General features: G+C 33.4%; 1 protein-coding gene and 1 pseudogene across 1 annotated transcript; both read left to right on the top strand.

Moving 5' to 3' along the window:
* Positions 1-3,999: 3,999 nt before the first annotated feature.
* LOC115991645 (G-type lectin S-receptor-like serine/threonine-protein kinase At1g11330) lies at positions 4,000-10,649 on the top strand. The gene is made up of 7 exons (XM_031115491.1): positions 4,000-6,054; positions 8,873-8,980; positions 9,043-9,215; positions 9,299-9,509; positions 9,669-9,906; positions 9,996-10,149; positions 10,239-10,649. Exons 1-7 carry the CDS (start codon positions 4,770-4,772, stop codon positions 10,545-10,547), a joined length of 2,478 nt encoding a protein of 825 aa, XP_030971351.1. The 5' UTR covers positions 4,000-4,769; the 3' UTR covers positions 10,548-10,649.
* A 1,925-nt stretch (positions 10,650-12,574) lies between these two features.
* LOC115991236 lies at positions 12,575-22,153 on the top strand (annotated as a pseudogene).
* Positions 22,154-23,038: the final 885 nt, after the last annotated feature.

Below are 23,038 nucleotides of genomic sequence, written 5' to 3'. Positions count from 1 at the left end.
TGAAGTGGATTAAACCCAAGGTAAAAACCTAAGCTTTTATCTGAATTTCTTCTATGAATTCCTTTGGGTTTTGCTATTTTATGATGATTATGGTGAATAATGGAAGATTAGAGGTAGCAATGGTTTTGTTATAAGTCCGAAAATTTCATTTCATTTGGGAGTTTTTGCTTTGATAAAAGGATTTGGTTGTTTAGTTTTCCAATGGGTATATGAGGGTTGGTTTCCTAGAGCAACCATATGGGTTTTGTTGTTACGTGTGTTGATTTTAAAGTGTGTTTCCTTTGCATTTTGAGTGACTTTGACATATGTGAATGTGAGCATGTGTTTGTTACTTGCCATGTGTTTGGTAAATTGTCTCTGTGAGGTTATGGGTTGCAATCTCAGTTGTTAATGTGTGCTAACACATGTAGCTTTAAGGTTAATGAAGTCTCAAAGCTTCAGGCGTAGTGTTAATATTATAGTAATCTTCTTTGGGGACTCTAAATCTGCGAGGGACAGATTTGAGTCAGCTACACTACAGCACACTTCGTGATTTTTAATAAATTATAGAAAATTTATCTTGAGAGATTGAAACTAATGAGTTCTCTTTCCAGTGAGGGTCATTGTTGCAAAATTTCAGGAAGGTTCCTTTGAGTGTCAAAGGTTCTGGTTTAAGCGAACAAGAAGTTAATGGAGAAAATCATTGTAGAAATATTTAAGGGGTTCTAGAGGGCCTAGGTTATGTAGGTTCTGACCAATTGTAGCTTCTCCTTGATAGTAAATTTTCTAAATCATTGTTTGTGTCCCTGGACTGGCTTTTCCATTGAAGAGGTTTATTCTTTGATTTTCCACTTCCTTACCAAATCTGTGTTAGATTATTTATTGCTTTGATTGATTTGGTTTTTGAAAAACTGTGGTGGAATTATATATCTGGGTGGATTGTTTTACAACTGGTGTGATAGACCTTCAAATTTAATAATTCTGCAGAATTAATCACATTGGGGTCTGAACATAAATTTTTAGTCTACTTAATTTCCATCCCAGCCCTGGTCTACATTCAATCTATCTTTTTTGTCAAATGTAGAAACTCTAGACTAGGGAAGGAACCCCTTCGATATATAATTTTATATAACAATGTGTTTTCTGGGATGTAAGAGTACTCTTCAAAGTCTCTAGAGTGAACTCTATTCTAGAAAACTACCGACCAAAATTGTTCTCACACACAAGCAGGCCAGAACAAGTTATGGGACTTCTTAGCAAGACAAACTTGTCTGTCCTTCGTTGCTTTTGTTTAAACTTAGGTTTTGCCATAGACACCATTAGTTCAATCTTCTCAATCCATCAAAGACCCTGAATACATAATATCCAATGGAGAGTGCTTTCAGACAGGGATTCTTCAGTTCAGCCCTGTAAATTCTACCAATGAGTTACTTGGAATATGGTATAATAACATTTCTGTATTCACTGTCATATGGGTAGCTAACAGATAGAAACCTTAGATGGGTTCTTACTATATCTGACAATGGCAGTCTTGTGGTACTACCTGTTCGTGTTTGGAGAGGAGGGAAGAGAGAGAAGGTTTGGGAATGTCAATTGGGCAGAGAAAGGAAAGGAAAGGATTTTGGAGAGAGTGGGAAAGGAAAGGAAAGGATTTTGGAGAGAGTGGAAGAGTACTCCACTCTGTGTGTGTGTGTGTTTGGAGTTGCGTGGAGGAATTTTACTTAGTGTGTGTTTGGATATCGTTGAAAATTGAAAATTGAAAATTGAAAACACTATAGCAAAATAATTTTTAAATATGTGAATAGTATCGTGAGACCCATTTTAATGAAAAAGTTGCTTAAAAAAGAGGTTTATGGGTCCCATGAACATTGCACGGGACCCACTGAACAGCCAACAACCACAAAAAATCACGGTTCAAAAAAAAAAAAAAAAAGGGAAATGCAGACGCAAAATGCGCTGCTTTTCATCGGTACCCAAACGGTACCTTAATCCTTTTTCTTGTATGGTACTTGATTTTAATCAAGTACTTTGTAAATGTTTTATTTTTATTTTTTAAACAAATTTGATATTATTAGATGGAATTGAGAGACCGAATTGGACCAAATAGACTAAATTAAGCTGAAATGGACCGATGTGAACTAAGGAAATTTTTTATTTATTTTAATTATTGGTTTAATGAGCCATCTCCCCTTTTGGATTTTCTTTTTTGGGTACACTATTTTTTGAGGATTATTATTATTATTATTATTATTATTATTATTATTATTATTATTATGCACATGATAATTACCAAGTGGCATTATTGAAGGAAATTAATGCATTTATATATATAATAATAGGTGATTCTAAATGAAACTCAAATTAGAATTCCAATTTTGCACCATGTGTTTTAAATTATTTATTTTTAAAGAGTTTTATTTCTTAATTTTAGAATCAAATGTGAGACCACATCATAAATATTCATCCAAATGAGTTATTAAGTACAAAAATTAAAGAGTCTAGAATAAATGAATTGTAAAAAAAAAAAAAATTTGTTGCACAATAATAATAAAAATGGACAATTTACATTTTATACCTAATAATATCCTTACAAATTTTTTTAAAAAATGAACAAAATATTAAAATGACTATCAATAGTATTTAAAATGACAATTTATATTTTATTGTATATCTTTAAGTTTATCCATGTATATGTATGGGGTTACAAGTTAGTGTATTATAATGACACTAAATTATTTTTGGTAGTTTTTTTTTTTTAGTTCAATCTCAATTAGTGCATTTTCAACAAAATTATTGAATAAATGTTGGAATGGGAATGGTTAGAAAAATTAATAAGATGCAGATGGTAATCATTTTGGTAAGTTATAAGTGTGCTTTAAACCTCTTCGTTGTCTTACTGAAATTGAAATATTAACCCTACACCAGTACCCTTCCTCCTCATTTATCAACCGGTGCCCACCACAATTCTAAACCAAAAACTGAAATCTCCATGAAAATTAAACCTCGCCTTTCAAACGCTTAAAAGACCAACACTTCAACTCCTCCAACCTCACCATCAAAGTCATTCTTTCACACTAGAAACTTTCTAATTTCAAAAACCACAAAACCAATACTCCAACTAACCCCCCCTAAACGTGGTCTCAAAGAGAAAAGGTGAAAAATCATTGTTTAGCTTTAGACAACCACCTAACGTATGAATTCCTATACAACTAAAATTTTAAGAATGACTTTTTTGAAACATAGATTGAATTTGTCACGAGTCAAAATTCATCATTTTTTTCCCTTCATCTAGCATCTTGTATACACGACACAAAACAAAGAAAGGAAACTATTGATACCCAAAAGTTTTCCCTATTTTCCATAGAAAGCATATTTTAATTTATTGGATTAATTATTCGTAGCAATTAGATTTTCCATATTTTAATACGTTAGGGTTAAATTTTAATTTTTTTTTAAATGTAGAAAGTTTTTTGCTGTCACGTGACAGCAATACAGCATCATTTTATGCCTCGTGTTTTAATCATGGGTCCATATACCTACTTCGAACACCCTTGAACCCAGCACCTTCGAGGCCCAACCCACCGCTCCCATTGAGACTTGAGAATACAAGCCCAGCCCATGATTCTTCAAGTTCAAGTACAGTGTAAGTCCAGTAATATATATACCATTTATCTAATATTTTAGCAATTTACTATCATGGTATGGGCCTTTGACCAATCCAAATATTGGACCCTAGTCTCTGTATATTCAGGCACCGAACAATCAAAAAATCAAACTGATGTGAAAATGATGTTACTAAGCAATTTTGCCCTTTGTACTTTAGTGTGCTTATCTATTATTAGTATTATTTAATCAATAAATTGTCTTACGAATTGTTAAAACTCAGGGATAACTAAAATGTTTTAGCTTTGTTTAAAGAATGTTATGTGATGCTTAATATCTTTACCATTAGTAAATGAACACTCAAACTAATTAGTAAACTAATTATTATTTCAATAAGGGTTTAAGTTAGTTTAATTGGTAAAATCTCTTTCTTCAACTGGTAAAATCTCTTGTCATTGAAAGAGATTTTACCAATTATTCGAGATAATAGGTGAAGAGATTTTACTTAATAAATAGCCCTGTGGTTGTTGTATAAGTTATTCAATTGGCAATAATAGGTTTGAGTCTCCATGTTGTTCAGGAATATGATTAAGAAGTTAAGGATATTTTGGAAGAGAATAAATTCAATAAAGACGTGGGGTAAACATAGGTGTTTATGCCCTCCAATAAAATGATGCCACATCAATTTTTTTTAAATGATTTCATGTAAAAGAGTATTGACTAACACACATGATCACAATCCCCTTGAATATATTCATATATTAATAATAAATCAAAAATGAAAAAATCAAACAAACAAAAATAACTCCGTGCGTAAATTGGCAGCCGACACTGCAAGACTAAAAGACAAGTGGGGTCATCATTGATGATGGTAGAAAAGTTGAATCAAATTTCAGAACCAAAAAAACATGTATAAATTCTCACACATACACATTGAAAGAAACGGAAATATAATAAGGACAGTCCAAGAAATTTCATTGAAATTTCCTATTTGCTCTTTAGTTTCAACATTATTCCTTAACCTAACATTAAGACTTTTGAAAGTCTACAGTGGCGTCTTTCCAAGACGGCTACCAATTTTTTGATAAGAAGACTACCAATTACCAAAGTTGTAATGCGATAGATGAACATGGCCTCCTTGTTCTGCATCCTTACACTCCCACACAAGTTGGTCTGAACAAGTAGTCATGGGATTTCTTAGCAAGAGAAGCTTGTTGGCTGTCTTTTGTTGCTATTGTTTAAACTTAGGCGTTGCATTAGACACCATTAAATCTTCTCAATCCCTCAGAGACCCTGATTTCATAATCTCTCGTGGGAGTTCTTTCAGAATGGGATTTTTCAGCCCTGTAAATTCTACCAACCGCTACCTTGGGATATGGTACAATAAGATTTCGGTAGTCACTTATTTGAGTGTAGTTTGGGTAGCTAACAGAGAGAAACCCCTTAAGGATTCTTCTGGGGTTCTTACTATAGATGAGGATGGAAATCTTGTGGTACTAAATGGACAAGCAGAGATTCTATGGTCATCAAATGTTTCAAATTCTGTACCCAATTCAAGTGCCACTCTGTTGGATTCCGGTAACCTTGTCTTGCAAGGCGACACAACAGGAGCAATAGTATGGGAGAGTTTTCAACATCCTTGTGATACATTCTTGCCAAGGATGAAACTTACTACTAATTTAAGGACAAATCAGAGAGTACAACTGACATCATGGAAGAGCCCTTCTGATCCATCCACTGGAAGATTCTCGATAGGCATTAATCCACAAAACATTCCCCAAGGTTTTGTTTGGAAAGACGGTCATCCATATTGGCGGTATGGTCCATGGAATGGTCAGGTCTTTACTGGAGCACAGAGCTGGGTTCTAGATTATCATAATGGATACACTTTAGTATATGATAAAGAAGAGACAATTTATGAAACCTACGCTTACATGAACGTGTTAGGTTTGTCAAAGCATTTTTTGGATTCACAAGGAAATTCAATGCAGATACATTGGAATGATGAGAAGGAGGATTGGGAGGTTGTTGGGTTCGCTCCGGCAAATGAATGTGATGTTTATGGCACCTGTGGTGCATTTGGAAGCTGTTATGCGCTGAGTTCACCAATCTGCAGTTGTTTGAAAGGGTTTGAGCCAAAGATTGTTGAGGAATGGAATAGAGGTAATTGGATGAGTGGATGTGTGAGGAGGACACCATTGCAGTGTGAAAGGGTGAACAATAGAAGTGAAGGAGCAGGAAAAGCAGATGGGTTTTTGAAATTGGAGATGGTCAAAGTGCCAGACTTTGCAGAGTGGTCATATCGAACTAAAGATGATTGTCGAAAGCAGTGCTTGGAGAACTATTCCTGTGTAGCTTATGCATATGATACTGGCATTGGTTGTATGTCATGGAGTGGAAACCTAATTGACCTGCAAAAATTCTCCATTGGTGGGTTGGATATATATATTCGTTTGTCTTATTTGGAATTTGGTAAGTTCAAATTTTTTCTCTCCCAGTTTTGTATTCTCTTATGCTTATGATCATCCATTAGACTAGAGAGAAGCTTTATTTCATATGATGATAAGTGTTGATCTTTACTGTTTCAACTGCTTTTGAGTGGAGTTGTGGTGTGTCTTTGTGTTAGAACCCCTTTCCCTCTCCCTTATGTGTGTGTTTTTCTAAAAAAAAAAACTCCTCTTTGACTTACCCCCCTTCCCCCCCTCCCCCACTTTTCCCTTATTTATATATATCCTTGTCTGGGTAACACATTGGTCAGATGTTTAGGTATTATAAATTGACAAAACATAAAATCCAACAAGTTTCACGGCCTTTTTTTGTCAAATAGCATTTAAGGAAATATTTAGGAGAAACGTATTTGGCCAAACTTATATATTTATGTTGTACTTTTTTGGAACTTGACTTTGGAACTAAAGTTTGACAAACTTGAGTTTTAAGTAGGGACGAACCCAGGTGGGGGCCCAAAGGGGGTCCCTTGGGTCCAATTTTTATTTTTATTTTTATAGTTATTATATATATATATATATATATATATATTTTTTTTTTTGGTAGTTGGACCCCCTTCTAAAACCTTAGGCCTCTTTCTCCTCATAAGTCTAAAAGCCTCATCGAAATAGCAACTATCCAACTCAAAAACTTAATAAAAACAAAAAATATTCACAATGGTGATTGTATTTTAGCAACAAAAAAAAAAAAAAAAAAACTATTTTACTGCCAAAGAACCAAAAAATCATGTGTTATTGAAGAAGTTAAAGCTAAATTTTTTACAACTATAGTAAACTGGTATAAATACCAGTTGACTGTAGTAATTTATTAAAAATAAAATACAATATTTTATTAAATTATATATCTTCCTTATATTAAAAAAAAAACTCAAATTCTCTTGTTTACTTTATTAATTTAATGAGTTATTTATATTATTTTAAATGAAGTGATAAAAGAATAAAACATTTGATATTGGGTGAATTGTAAAATGAGGTGATAAAATAGATAAAGTAGATTTTTGAGGTATTATAAGCTAAAAATTTTAGCACCACCGCTATGAATGCTCTAAACTCTTAGCCAGCCTAGTATTAAAAAAAGACATTGTTATTATTATTATTATAATAATTATTATTATTATATGTTTTTGTTTTTGTTAGTAAATGATTGCATCTTAATGTATTTAGAAATAATGATTTTTTTAATATTATATGATGCTTATTTGGAGTTTTTTTATTTATTTATACTCTAACCCTTGCTAGCTTAAAATCTTATGTCTGTCCCTAGTTCGAAGTTGTTGGAGGCCTAGTATCAGAGCCAGGTCATGGGTTTCACTCCCTGTTGCACATGTGTAGGTGTTGGTGGTGGGACTGTAGGCGGAGGCCTAGTGGGCTAATTCCAACATCCTACTAGAGGAAGAGGCCAAGTTGGGCAAAGTCTCAGTCAAACTATTGGTGCTAGGATACCACCCTTTAAGGGAATAAATTTGCGCCATTACCTTCAGCTATGGCTTTTAGTGTAGTGGGTAAGCACTTGATTCTAACACAAGTGAAACTCGAGTTTACCAAACTTGAATTCCAAGCATTATATGTTACTTAAGCTTGGCACTTGAGTTTGGTAAACTCGAGTTCCAAAGTGCTACACATGGCCGGATGTGTTTATGTTAAATTTTTTCTAAAATTATGCCATTTGGCAAAATTAGCCCAAGTTTCACACATTAGATTAAACTAGTTGCAACTTCACGCATCAATTGCTTCAAGTATTGTGTGTTTTGTTTTTTAAAGACTTCTACAAGTATTTTTTTTTAATCTTTTTATCTTTATAAATATATCATTATATTATTTTTTGGTGTGTTTGATTAATATTTTTTTAAGGTGTTTCACATTCTTCTAACTTCTATTATAGTGTGTTATATTAGCCTAATATACAACTAAAATTTATAATTTTAAATTTATTATTCAAATTTCTCATCTCTTAAAGAATATGAAGATTATCATGATATTAAAACCCATCACAAAATTACAATGCTATCTTAACTAAAATAAAAATGAAACCAAAGGAATAAAAGATAGACTTTATAATAATTTTTTACTCAAACAATTGGTAGACACATTCAAATTCATAGCTATGTAGGTTGTATTTTGATATAAACTCAAATTCTTATTTCCCAAAAAAACTAAGTATTAACTCAAATCAAAATCCAACCAAAGCCATAAGAGGGAGAAAGAAGACTTATGGATATTTAGAAAAAAAAAAAAAAAAAAACCATCAACCTAAATTAGAGCAATAAGAAAGAACAAAAATCCACCAAGAGAGAGAGTACTCACATTTTTTGTGTGAGAAAAGTATAAATTGAATGGGGGAAATGATATCAAATTTATACAAAATAAGATGGAGAGAAGAAAAGTCAAAATATAAAAAAGAAGAAACGATGAAGGAAGTGTAATGGTAAAGTAAAGAGTAGTAGAGAGATAAAGAAGCAAAATGGGAGAGGAAAAGTTGGAAGAAGTGTAACAATAGTTGTGGACTAACAGGGAGAAGAAATGTTTTAGATTTTGTTTTTGTTTTTTTTTTTTTTTTAAATAATTGGGAGAAGAAAAGTTAAATAAGAGAAAGAAGATGTTGAAAATAAGTGGATGATATGACACAATGATAGAGTAGCAAAATTTATTGCATACATTGAGATTTTTATATTTTTTGATATGATGTGACTCAACAAAAGCTTAGCATTAGTTTTAACTCTTAAATATTATATAGATTTATTTTCAAAAATTTGATAGAATTAGTTGAAACTTGTTCTGATACACAGAAAATGAGAGAAATTTGAAAGTAATCATCACAATTACAATGATTATTGGAGCAATGGCCATTCCTAGCACTGCATACTTCTTATGGAGTTGGATGACCAAAAAAAGAGGTAATATGCCCTATCATTAGCAACGGGAACTAGAAATTGCAAGATGCATAGCTTACTATTAGAATTTGCCACAGAAAAGAAAAATAAAAGCAGGGAGACTGTACCATCCAAAAACCTGAACAATGTTAAACTCCACGAGTTGCCAACTTTTAGTTTGGAAGAATTGGCAACTGCAACAAACAACTTTCATGTAGCTAATGTGCTTGGCCGAGGTGGCTTTGGTACAGTCTATAAGGTAATGGTTGCTCTAGTAGCCTTCATTAGTTCCTCTTTAAATCATACAGATAAGTACTTATATTCATTGTTTTCTTTTGCCAGGGAAAGTTGCGTGATGGACAGGAAATAGCAGTGAAAAGACTGTCAAGATCCTCTGGACAAGGGCTTGAAGAATTTATGAATGAGGTGTTTGTGATCTCTAAGCTGCAACATCGAAATCTTGTAAGACTTCTTGGCTGCTGCATTGAGGGAGAAGAGAATATGTTGGTCTATGAGTACATGTCAAACAAAAGTTTGGACGCAATTGTTTTTGGTCAGTACATTTAAATTCCCTACCTTTTAGGCTCATCAATAGAATAACTCTGAAATCTAGAAATCTGGTTTCTATATACTCAATGTGTTGAACCCATGACCTCTATATACAAATTTACTCTTATCTCTTTGTTATTTCTTTTGGTCACTATTCATTTAGATCCACTCAACCAAAAACACCTTGATTGGAAAAACCGCTTCAACATTATTGAAGGAATTAGTAGAGGCCTGCTCTACCTTCATAGGGATTCTAGATTGAAGATTATTCATAGGGATCTAAAGGCAAGTAATATCTTGTTAGATGAAGAGCTAAATCCAAAAATATCGGACTTTGGAATTGCCAGAATTTTTGGAGGTAGTGAAAATCAAGCCAATACTAAAAGGGTCATCGGGACATAGTAAGAGCTTTGTTGAAATTAAATTTTTAAATAATAGCACCACTATTTGTGCTCAAATGATGAGGATGTGTTTCATTTTTCAAATGCAGCGGATATATGTCTCCTGAATATGTAATGCAAGGCTTTTTCTCAGAGAAATCAGACGTTTTTAGCTTTGGTGTGTTGTTACTTGAGATTGTTAGTGGGAGAAAAACCACTTGCTTTTATGATGATCAGCAGTACTACTTGAGCCTTGTAGGATTTGTAGGTCTATCTGACTCGTTATCCTTTTTCTTTAAAGCTCAGCTAATCAATATGTTAAATTTTTGTCTTTCACACTTGTAATCTTTCAGGCATGGAAATTGTGGAATGATAACAACATAATGGCTTTGGTAGACCCAACAATATGGGATCCTGGCTTTCAAATGGAGATGTTGAGATGCATACATGTGGGACTGCTGTGTGTGCAAGAATTGGCAAGAGACAGGCCAACAGTGTCGACTATAATTTCAATGCTTAATAGTGAGATTCTAGATCTGCCCACTCCAAAGCAACCTGCATTCACCGAAAGGCAGATTGCTTCAAATGAAAAGCCTGTTGAAATGGGCCAGATAAAGTCCTCTAGTTGTAATATCACCATTACAACAGTTTATGCTAGATAGGAAGAAAATGCTTGAGATAGCATTCCCTTTGTTTAGCATCTTTAAGCATGCAAACAGTACTCTCCTTTCAAAGTTCAGATATAACAAAGTTTGAATTCTACATATAACAATTCTATAGAATTTCAGAATTTCTTATAAGCGTTCAAATATTTTGTATAAAAAAAATGAATGTGATTTTAAAAATGGACAACGAAGACATAACAATGAAAGAGCACCATTAAAAGGTCAAAATTGAAGAGTTAAAACTTTCAAAAAATGTCATAATTGAAGAGTCACAACTTTCAATATACTGTTAAAATTGTTACTAGCTTTAGAATCCTCACTTAAGGCACTTTTTTCTGCATAATTTAGCAGACGTTTGAAGCCTCAAACTGAGACACTTGACAAGAAAGAAATCCAATGTCAATTCCAAATGCTAATCATATTGGGGGGGGGGGGTCTACTGATCTTGAGTGTGGTTGAAAAACTCTAGATGAAGATGATTGTGACATGTGACCAGAAAGAAAGCTAATAAAGGCTACTAATTAGAGGTGTGTTCCGAGTCACGTAGGTTGAAGATAATAGAGATGTGTGACAAAAAGAAGTTGATGGGGAGAGGATATCATTCAGTTTGGTTCATGATATTCAACCGTGATGGTTGAGGACACTTGATTAGAAGGAAAGCAAAAGAAAGATGCATATGTCTAGTGAATGTAGTTTAAATAACTAAGATCATCTTGTCATGAAATATCACTTCAGAGAAAGACATAGTACTAATACTAGGTTGTCAAGATGTTGGGAAAATTAAGGCAATATAATGGAAAATAAATAAATAACAAAGTAGGCTTACAAAAGGCACAAAATGGATGTTATCTTTAAGACTATTTGTCTCTACTCGATTGAGACTCGAACTTGGCTAGTTTATAAACAAACAAATATGAATGAACAATATATCGAGCCAAGCAAAATCAATTTATGAACAACTTAGAGTGTGTTTGGATATCGTTTATTTGCTAAAAACTAAAAACTTATTGCTGAAAACGGTAGAAAAATATTTTTTTAATGGGCAAAACACTGTTCACATGTTTTGTGCAAGTTGGCTGGTCCATGTACTGTAGCCATGGGTCCCACTTTTTCAAACGCAAATGCAGACTTGGGGCTGGAAACGCGCAATCCAAATGGAGGCTTAGTTTATTTTTAGCCTACCTGGTTGCAAGAAGCTAGTCAAAATACAAAGAGGATGACTTACCTGGGCCCTGGTGTGACAGAAAGGACAGAGTTGGATGCATTTGGACTTTTGGAGACTGAGACAGAAGCTGATCGTGGATTACTTGCATGTCTGGTTTACAAACTAAACGTGGTGTTGAAGAGAAAGCCTTGATGGTATTGCTGATTGACGCACCCGAAGATGAAAGTGGAACACTTACTAAAGTTACCACTTTTATAGAATTCTAAAGCAAGTGAGCACAACTTTTTCCTTTCAAGAGATTGTTCTTAGGCTTTCCACATCGTGATTATTCTGTGTACTGTGTCACTATCTCTATTGCTTTTGATTTTATTGCATAAACTGTGGTGTGTATACATATATTCTGCTGGGTATATAATTTTTATTTTTTGTGATTAACTGTTAATTCATTTATTTCTGCATAGGGATCTATACTTAATTGTTTAGGATTTTGCAGATTCTATTCCTACGTCTTATTCAGTGTTAATTATTGTACTTTATTCCAGTTGTCTCTTTAATTATTTCCCATCCCTAGTCGCCTAGTCCTTGGTTGAAATTCAACCTGTCCTTTTTGACAAAGGAAGAAACTATCTAGACTAGGGAACAAACCCCTTTGATTTATAATTTAATATCACAAACTTATTTCTCGGGATCAAGGCTTTTGAAAGTCTAGAGTGGCCTTTTTCTTAAAAAAACTACCAGCCAAAGGTTAAACTTTTTTGTTTTTTGTTTTTTTCCCCGAATAAACAAAGTTGTAACTTGCTTTATAAGCAAGGCCTACCTGTTCTGCATTCTCGGACACAAGTAGGCCAGAGAACAAGTTATGGGACTTGAGACAAACTTGTTGTCTGTCCTTTGTTGCTTTTGTTTGAATTTGGGAGTTGCAATAGACACCATTAAACCTTCTCAATCCATCAAAGACCCTGAATATATAATATCCAATGGGAGTGCTTTCAGACTGGGATTCTTCAGCCCTGTAAATTCCACCAATCGCTACTTCAGAATATGGTATAATAACATCTCTGTATTCACTGTCATATGGTAGCTAACAGACAGAAACCTCTCAAGGATTCTTCCGGGGTTCTTTCTATATCTGAGGATGGCAATCTTGTGGTACTAAACGGACAAGAAGAGATTCTTTGGTCATCAAATGTTTCAAATTCTGTAACCAATTCAAGTGCCACTCTTTTGGATTCCGGAAACCTTGTATTGCAAGTTGACACAACAGGAATTATATTATGGGAAAGTTTTCAACATCCATCTGATTCCTTCTTGCCAAGAATGAAACTTAGTACTAATTTAAGGAAAGATGAGAAAGTGCAGCTGACATCATGGAAGAGCCCTTTTGATCCATCCATTGGAAGCTTCTCTGCAGGCATTGACCCATTGAACATTCCTGAAGGTTTTGTTTGGAAAGACAGTCGCCCATATTGGCAGTCTGGTCCATGGAATGGTCAGGTCTTCATTATAATAAAAAACTGGAATCTTGTATATCATAATGGATTTAGTGTAGTAGATGACAAACAAGGAACTGTTTATGCAACTTTTGCTTATATGGACTTGTTACATTTGTCAAAATTTGTTTTGGATTCACAAGGAAATCTAATGCAGACATATTGGGATGATGGGAAGGAGGATTGGAAGGTTGTGGGGTTAGCTCCAAAAGATAAGTGTGATGTTTATGGCACATGCGTTGCAAATGGAAGCTGTGATTCACTGGGTTCATCAATCTATAGCTGTATGAGAGGATTTGATCGAGCCCAAGATTATTAAGGAATGGAACAATGGAAATTGGAGTAGTGGATGTGTGAGGAGGAAACCATTGCAGTGTGAAAGGTTGAACAATAATGTTGAAGAAGGAAAAGCAGATGGGTTTTTCAGGTTGAAGATGGTCAAGGTGCCAGACTTTGCTCAGTGGTCATAAGGGACTAAAGACGATTGTCAAAAGCAGTGCCTACAGAACTTTTTTTGTGTTGCTTACGCATTTGATACAGGCATTGGTCGTATGTCATGGAGGGGAAACCTTGTTGACCTACAACAATTCTTGGTTGGTGGATCAGATATATATATTTGTCTGGCCTATTTGGAATTTGGTAATTTCATTTTGTTTTAAGAGTAAGTTTTTTTTTTTTCCTAATCTTATGCTTCATCCAACAATTATTAGTCCGGTTGTTTGTTTACCTAGTTATTTAGAACAAAAGCAATTGGATTTCAATATTTTTGAATTAAATTTTCATTGTCAAATTTGACTGAAGTAGTTTAAAACTTGTTCCTATACACAGAAAATGAGAGACATTTGAAAGTAATCATCACAACTACTGTCATTATTAGAGTGATTGCTATTGCCTGCACTGCATTCTTCTTATGGAGGTAGATGGCTAAAAAAAGGAGAGGTAATATGCCGATTGATTATCTACAGCGACTAGGAATTGCTAGATGGGCTAACTAATATTATATTTTGCAACAACAATGAAAACAAAAGGCGACGAGAGTTTACTGTTTGACTACCTGAAAGATGTGAAACTACACAAGCTACCAATCTTTAATCTGGAGGAATTGGCAACTGCAACAAACGACTTTCATATGACTAATAAGCTTGGACAAGGTGGCTTTGGTCCAGTCTATAAGATAATGGTTGCTCATTTAGAGTTCATTTGTCTCTCTTAAATAGATATGTGTTGATATTCTTTAATTTTTCTTCTAGGGTAAATTGCATAATGGACAGGAAATAGCAGTGAAAAGACTGTCTAGAGCCTCTGAATGATGTGGGGGTGATTTCTAAACTCTAACATCAGAATCTTGTTAGACTTCTTGGGTGCTGTATTGAGGGAGAAGAGAAGATGTTGATCTATAAGTACATGCCAAACAAAAGTTTGGACGCAATTGTTTTTGGTTAGTTCATACACTTATAAATCTTGCATCAAGTTAGTTAGTGCCTTTAATAAAAAACTCACACAAATTTTAATAATAAGTTCTATTGTGGCAATTTGGTCACTTGAAGCATACTTTTGTGCTAACTTGCCCCAACTTCATTTCTCAACAATTTATCATTTTTTGCATACAAGTTTACTCATACATTTTTATTTATTTATTTGGATTACTATTAATTTAGATCCAGTCCACCAAAACCTCCTTAATTGGAGAAAACGCTTCAACATTATTGAAGGATTTGGTCGAGGCCTACTCTACCTTCATAGGGATTCTAGATTGAAGATTAGTCATAGAGATCTAAAGGCATCTAACATCTTGTTAGATCAAGAGCTTAATCCAAAAATATCAGACTTTAGTACAATGAGAATATTTGGAGCCAATGATGATCAGGCCAAAACTAAAAGGGTTGTTGGGACATAGATATTTGTTGAAATTTAATTTAAGTAGTAGCATCACTTGTACTCAAATTATATGGATCTACTTTGTTGTTTAAATGCAGTGGTTATATGTCTCCTGAATACGCAATGCAAGGCTTGTTTTCAGAGAAATCAGATGTCTTCAGTTTTGGCATATTGTTACTAGAGATTGTAAGTGGGAGAAGAAGCACTAGCTTTTGCAATGATGAGCAATACTTGAGCCTCATTGGATATGTAAGTCTATCTAATTTAGAGCATTCACATTGGGAAAAATTTAGCCAAATTTTACTCAAAATGCCACTTTATCTATTTTATTTAGTCCATGTTTTACATGGTCAATTACCAATAAGATTGAACATTCCATTTTTTGTATCTTTCAGGCATGGAAATTGTGGAATGATGACAACAATATGGGATCCATGCTTTCGAATGGAAATTTTGAGATGCATACATGTGGGACTCCTATGCATGCAAGAATTGGCAAGAGATAGGCCAATTGCGTCTACTATTATTTCTATGCTTAATGGTGAGATTGTGGATCTTCCCACTCCGAAGCAACCTGCATTCATGGAAAGGCGGATTGCTTCAAATACAGAGCTTGCTCAATAGGTCCGATTCTCCATTTACAATGTCACTGTTTCAATAGTTTCTGGCCGATGAAAGGAATATTTTGATATAAATTTATCTTTATTGAATATTTTCTTCAAGGAATCAAGAGTAAGTAATCCCAATACTTTATTTATTATGCATTTTGTCATATTTTCTCAAGAAAACTATCAGGGTTAATGTGTAAGTGTTGGCAAATGCCATGACCTTTGTATGTGTCAAATTTAGTCTGTAATGACTAATTCAAGATTTGATCAAGTTCAAGTTCAAGATTTGAGTTTGTAATGACTTAAATTTGTTCAACTCCTAATCTATCGAAGTTCCTCAGCCCTTTGATCATAGCTCAATCGTCAAAAATCGTGGCTAACGTGTTTTAAAGGTTGGCTATGCTTTGGATGTTGTACCCCCACACTAAATTATTGCCTTTGTAAAGTCGGTTATAAGCTAACCAAGTTGGATTGTTACCTAAAATTGGTCTGTTAGCATTAAAAAACATTGTTCTCATATATTTTCATTGATTTGGTGATGTGAATAATTTATACATGTGCTTAGACAACAACCCCCAAATAAAAAATATGTCTATATCATGGACTTTTAATGCTCGTGTTGGAAAAAATACAATTTATATACAAACTACACATTGTCTAACCAAATCCAATTCTCTCTCGACATTTTCCTCAAAAAATCCGATTCGTGTGGATTCTTCCCCCAACTAAAGAAGAGATCTTGGCGAAATTGCCACATATGAAATTGAACACAATTTTGAAAAGAAACTTGGAAAAAATGAAAGAAAGTGACTTAGACAAATCTTTTATAATGTATAACTTAAATGAAACTTGATTCTATTTCAGCATCTTATCCATACTTTATTTTTATTGTCTCCTTAATTTCCATGCCTAGTACTTGGTTGACACCCAACTTGTTTTTTATTTTTTTTGTTAACAAGTGAGAAAGGAAGACACTAATATTCAGATTAGGAAACTTTTGGTTTATAATTTTATATGACAACATATTTTCTAGGACGTAAGACTTGTGAAAGTCTAGAGTGGCGTCTGTCTTGAAAACTACTAGCCAAAGCTGTAACTTGTTAGATGAGCTAGGCCAACCTGTTCTGCATTCTAAGACACAAGTAGGTCTGAACAAGTTATGGGACTTCTTAGCAAGACAATCTTGTTCTCTGTACTTTTTTGTTTTTGTTTAAACTTAGGCTTTGCCATAGACATCATTAGATCTCCTCAATCCCTCAAAGACCCTGAATACATAATATCTAATGGGAGTACTTTCAGACTGGGATTCTTCAGCCTTGTAAATTCTACCAATCGCTACCTTGGAATATGGTATAATAACATTTCTGTATTCACTGTCGTATGGGTAGCTAACAGACAGAAACCCCTCAAGGATTCTTCTGGGGTTCTTACTATATTTGAGGATGGCAATCTTGTGGTACTAAACAAATAGGAAGAGATTCTTTGGTCATCAAATGTTTCAAATTCTTTGACCAATTCAAGTGCCACACTTTTGGATTCCGGAAACCTTTTATTGCAAGTTGACACTAAAGGAATAATATGGGAAAGTTTTCAACATCCTTCTAATTCATTCTTGCTAGGTATGAAAATCAATACAAATTTTAGGAAAAATCAAAGGGTACAGTTGACACCATGGAAAAGCCCTTCTGATCCATCCATTGGAAGATTCAGTTCAGGCATTGATCAGCTGAACACTCCTGGAGCTTTCATTTGGAAAGATGGTCATCCATTTTGGCGGACTCCATGGAATGGTCAGGCATTCATTGGAATATACAACACAAATCCACAATATCATAATGGATATACTGTAGTAGATGATAAAGAAGGGACAACTTTTGCCACTTTTGCTTATGTGAATGAGTTACCTTTGTCAAAGTTTGTCCTGAATTCACAAGGAAAGCTAGTGCAGAGTTGTTGGAATAATAGGAAGGAGGATTGGGAGGTTTTGGAAATAGCTCCAAAATTTGACTGTGAAGTTTATGAAACTTGTGGTGCTTTTGGAACCTGTCATTCACTGGGTTCATCAATGTGCAGCTGTTTGAGAGGGTTTGAACCGAAGATAATTGATAATGGAATAGACGAAATTGGACTAGTGGGTGTGTTAGGAGGGCAACTTTGCAGTGTGATCGGGTGAACAATAGTGGTGAGGAAGGAAAAGAAGATTGGTTTTTCAAGCTGAAGACAATGAAAGTGCCAGACTTTGCTGAGAGGTCATACGGGGCTAAAGATGATTGTCAAAAGCGGTGCTTGGAGAACTGTTCTTGTGTAGCTTATGTATATGATGTTGGCATTGGTTGTCTGTCATGGAGTGGAAGCCTAATTGACCTATAGAAATTCCCCAGTGGTGGATCAGATATATATATATATATATATATATATATATATATATATATATATATATTCGCCTTGCCTATTTGGAATTTGGTGAGTTCATTGTGTTTTCAGTTATAGTTTTGTTCACCCAGCACTTGGTCCATTTGTTTGCTTGCTTTTTGATTTTCAACAAGTGTATTTGGATTTAATTTTTTTAAAACTTTTTCTTGGGTAACATAGAGACTAAAACATTACTGCTTACATAAGAGCCACTTACCTCGTGATAAGTCTTAGGGCTGTTGATCTCCCCTCCAACTTTGATGAGAAAATAACTTGAATTGCCTTTTATTAAACAATTAGTCGTAAACCCGCACATTGCGCGTGATAATATTATTGTTTTAGTTATTATTGGTTAATAGTTGGTTTTTCATTTTCTTTCAAGTTAATATATTGACTTTTAAAAAATATACAATCTAATATATTAATTCAACAAAAATAATAATAACAATGTTGAATAAAATAATATGAGAAGAAAAAAAATAAAAATAAAAGATATAAAAATAAACACCAAATTAATTATCTCTAAATAAATACCAAATTATTTAAATCATATTATGTAATAATAAAATATTACATATTTATATACTATCTTTAATTCTTTACAATGCAACATGATAAAATTTAACAACCAAAGTATAAAAAAATAAAAATAAAAATAAAACACTTAAAACACAATTAAATTGGATCAACCTAAAGTAGAGTTCTAAAAAACACAAAAATTTCTCAACCTAAAGCAGAGATGCAAATTATATATATATCACCAAAAATTGAGAGAGAAAGAGAAATAAATTTTTTTTTGTGAAGAAAAATTATGCATATAATGGAAAAGAGAATGCCAAATTTATACTAAAAGGATAACAATAAGAAGAAACAAAATAAAGGGAAATATGAAGAGTAATATTAAGAGAGAGGGTAGTGAGGAGATGAAAATGTAAAGAGGAAGAGAAAGGTTGGAGAAAGTATAAATGTTAAAAAAAGTGAGTACAATTTAATTTATTTAAATTTAAATAAAATATTATATGTTTAATTAAAAAAAGAAAAGAAAATATAAATAATTTAATTATATGGAGGATGTGACTGAGTTTAAATATTGAATAAAATAAGATGAAAAGATTAAAAAGTAAAAATATAATATAATATAATACAATATAATATATATATATATATATATATATATAACAATAAACACCAATTTACCCAAATCATGTTATGTAATAGAATAATGTATATTATATTCTTATATATTATCTTTTTTAATTTTTTTATAACGCAATAGTATAATATTTAACAACCAAAGAGAACAAGAAAAAAAAAAAAAAAAAACTTAAAACACAAAACTAAATCGTACCAACCCAACGTAGAGTTATAACAAACAATAAAATTTATCAACTTAAGCAGAGATGCAAGAAAAAAAAATACTCCAAAAATAATTGTGTGTGAGAGAGAGAGAGAGAGAGAGAGAGAGAGAGGAGAGAGAGAGAGAGAGAAACAACCTTTCTGTGATGGAAAACTATGCAAGAAATGGAAGAGAGAATAACAAATTTATAGAAGACGGTGTGAATATGAAGAGACAAAATAAACGAAAATGAATAGAAAGATGAATAGTGACATTAAGGTTGAGGGTAATGGGGAGATGAAAAGGTAAGGGAGGGGAAGATGAAGAGACAAAATAAAGAAAGTTGAAAAGTGATATTAAGGTTAAGGGTAGTGGGGAGATGAAAAGGTAGAGGCATGAGAAAGGTTGTAGAAAGTGCAATTATTAAAAAAAAAGTAAATGTTAAAAAACAATTATAGGAAAATTGAAAAGAAAAAGGATAATGATATGGATGCTGATGTGGCTCAATGTGAGCATAGTAACATTAAACGCTACACTTCAGCTTTTAGTAATATATAGATATAGATAAGCCTAGAGATGAAAAACAAAATCACAGTTGTTTCATAACTGCTAAGGTGATATGTTGTGATTGATACCAGTAAATGTTATTTATCAACAGTGATTTTGATAAAATGTCTATACTCAAATTTGACTGAATTAGTTTAAAATATTTTTTGGTAAACAGAAAAAGAGAGACCTTTGAAAGTAATCATCACAATTACAGTGACCATTGGAGCCATTGCCGTTGTCACCACAACATACTTCTGATGGAGGAGGATGGGAATGACTCACAAACAAGGTAATAAGGCCATTTATTAGATATGGGGACTGGGAATTGTGAGACGGATTACTTACTATTAAAATTTTTAACAGCAAGGAAATATAAAAGTAGGGAGAACTTATTGTTTGACTACCTGAACGATGCTAAATTCCACGAGCTACCGATTTTCAGTTTGGAAGAAGTGGCAACTGCAACAAATAACTTTCATGTAGCTAATATGTTTGGGCGAGGTGGCTTTGGTCCAGTCTATAGGGTAATGCTTGATCTGTCGAGTTCATTAGTCCCTCTTCAAATCAAACCAGTATGTACTCATTCCTTTTTCTGTTTCTTTTTCTTTTTTTGGCAAGGGAAAATTGCATGATGGACAGGAAATAGCAGTGAAAAGATTGTCTAGAACCTCTGGACAAGGTCTTAAAGAATTTATGAATGAGGTGGCTTTGATTTCTAAACTCCAGCATCGAAATCTTGCTAGACTTCTTGGCTACTGTATTGAGGGAGAAGAGAAAATGTTGATCTATGAATACATGCCAAACAAAAGTTTGGATACAATTGTTTTTGGTTAGTTAATTTAAACAACCTTCCTTTTAGTCTCATTGCCAGAGTAACCCCTAAATACAACTTTTTAAAGCTTTACTTTTTTTTTTTTACATATTAACGTACAAGTACATTTTTGCTCACTTAAGTATAAGAGCAGATAAATAGAAAGGTAAACAAGCAATTGTTCATACTTTGGTGCTAACTTTGCCCCAACTTCTTTTCCCAACAGTAAATTTTTTTTCCTTAAATATTTGCTAATACTTTTTAAAAAATTTTTTTTGGTTACTATTCATTTAGATCCACTATACCAAAAACTCCTTGATTGGAGAAAACGCTTCAACATTATTAAAGGCATCAGTCGAGGTCTCCTCTATCTTCATAGGGATTCTAGACTAAAGATTATTTATAGAGATCTAAAGGCAAGTAACATCTTGTTAGATCTAGAACTGAATCCAAAAATATCAAATTTTGGTATGGCTAGAATATTTGGAGGCAATGAAGTTCAAGCCAAAACAAAAAGGGTGGTTGGGACATAGTAAGAGTTTTGTTGAATTTCAATTTTTAAAAGTAATAACACCACTATTTTGTGCTCAAATGAGATGAATGTGTTTCAATGTGCAAATTCAGTGGTTACATGTCCCCTGAATATGCAATGCATGGAGTATTTTCAGAAAAATCAGATGTCTTTAGTTTCGGTGTCTTGTTATTAGAGATTGTTAGTGCCCGTTTGGATTCAGCATTTTCCACTAAATCCTGGGCTGCGTTTTCTGATTTTTTTTTTTTTTCCCAGCCACACTATTTGACCAAGTCAACCGTGAACAGTGCTACATTGTTTACACTGTTTTCAGTTTCAGCAAAAATAAGCTCAATCCAAACAGACCCTTAGTGGGAGAAGAAGCACTAGCTTTGATGATGATGAGCAGCACATGAGCCTTGTAGGATTTGTAAGTCCATCTAAATTATTGTCCATTTATTTACATCTCCAACTAGATCATTGCTAATAAGATCGAATTTGCAATTTATGTCTTTCATAGTTGTATTCATTCAGGCATGGAAATTATGGAAAGATGAGAACAGGATGGCTTTGGTAGACCCAGCAATATGGGATCCAAGCTTTCAATTGGAGATGTTGAGATGCATACATGTCAGACTATTGTGCGTGCAAGATTCAACAAGAGATAGACCAATTGCGTCTACTGTTATTTCAATGCTTAGTAGTGAGATTGCAGATCCGCCCACTCCAAAACAACCCGCATTCATCGAAAGGGAGATGGCTTCATATACAGACCCTGCTCAACAAGGCCAAATTAAATCCTCCATTTACAATGTCACTATTACAACAGTTTATGGCAGATAGGAAGAAAGTTCTTGAGATAAATTTCTCTTTGTTTGTTTATATTTTATCTTATGACTCCGAAGAAACCTATACATTTTTTGGATGATGTATTTTTCATCTTTTTAGGGTCAGTTTGGTTGATGAAAATTTTAAATCTCGAGAATTATATATTCTTAATAGTTTAAACTCACAAGAATTAGAATTTTCACATTTGAAATTATGTTCTACTCAAAATATTTGGAATTTGTCAATTTGAATGTATATCTCAACTAAGACTATCTGGATTCCCAACCAAAGCATATGAGATACATTCTATCTAGCATTTAAGGCTTAAGTACAAGGTAAACTGTATTGCCCAACCAAAACACATGGATTTTAAATGTCTTATGTTGAACCTTTAATAGTGTAATAGTTGCACAAGATCTTTGTAGCTCAATGGTATAACGGTTCAAATCCCCTTGTTGTTCCGTTCATTTGGTCCTATTCTGTCCTGTTTCGTCCTGCTTTATTTGATTCCAGAGTTAGTTACAGTAGTCTTTGAACCAGGACTTCCCTGTTATACTCTTGTCTGTGCTTTATTAAAATCACAGCTATATATATAAATTAAATATTCAATTGAAATTGGGCCAAGCTTTAAAAAAGAAAAGAAAAGAAAAAAAAAAAATGAAACTTTGACAATATGCTCTTGATTTCCCTAGTCTAATTTCTATTGATAAATAAAATTGAGGATAAATTATAATCCAAAAGTTTTCATTTAAACACCTTTTGTTAATTATGCGGATTAATTGACAATGACTTCATATCATTAACACAAGGGCTCCATATCATTAACGCAATATAGCTTTAAATGTATTGTACCAAAAATGATGTGGTCTCCTCATGTAGCCGTTAGATTCCAGAGCCTGA

Source organism: Quercus lobata, chromosome 5 (genome assembly GCF_001633185.2).
Source record: "Quercus lobata isolate SW786 chromosome 5, ValleyOak3.0 Primary Assembly, whole genome shotgun sequence".
NCBI classification, from domain to species: domain Eukaryota; kingdom Viridiplantae; phylum Streptophyta; class Magnoliopsida; order Fagales; family Fagaceae; genus Quercus; species Quercus lobata.
This window is presented reverse-complemented; position numbering and strand designations above follow the sequence as displayed.

Coding starts and splice junctions, on each gene's coding strand:
- LOC115991645 (XM_031115491.1), top strand. CDS start 4,770: ATGGGATTTCTTAGCAAGAGAAGCTTGTTGGCTGTCTTTTGTTGCTAT. Junction 9,216..9,298: donor GCTTTGGTACAGTCTATAAG/GTAATGGTTGCT, acceptor TTCTTTTGCCAG/GGAAAGTTGCGTGATGGACA. Junction 9,907..9,995: donor AAAAGGGTCATCGGGACATA/GTAAGAGCTTTG, acceptor TTTCAAATGCAG/CGGATATATGTCTCCTGAAT.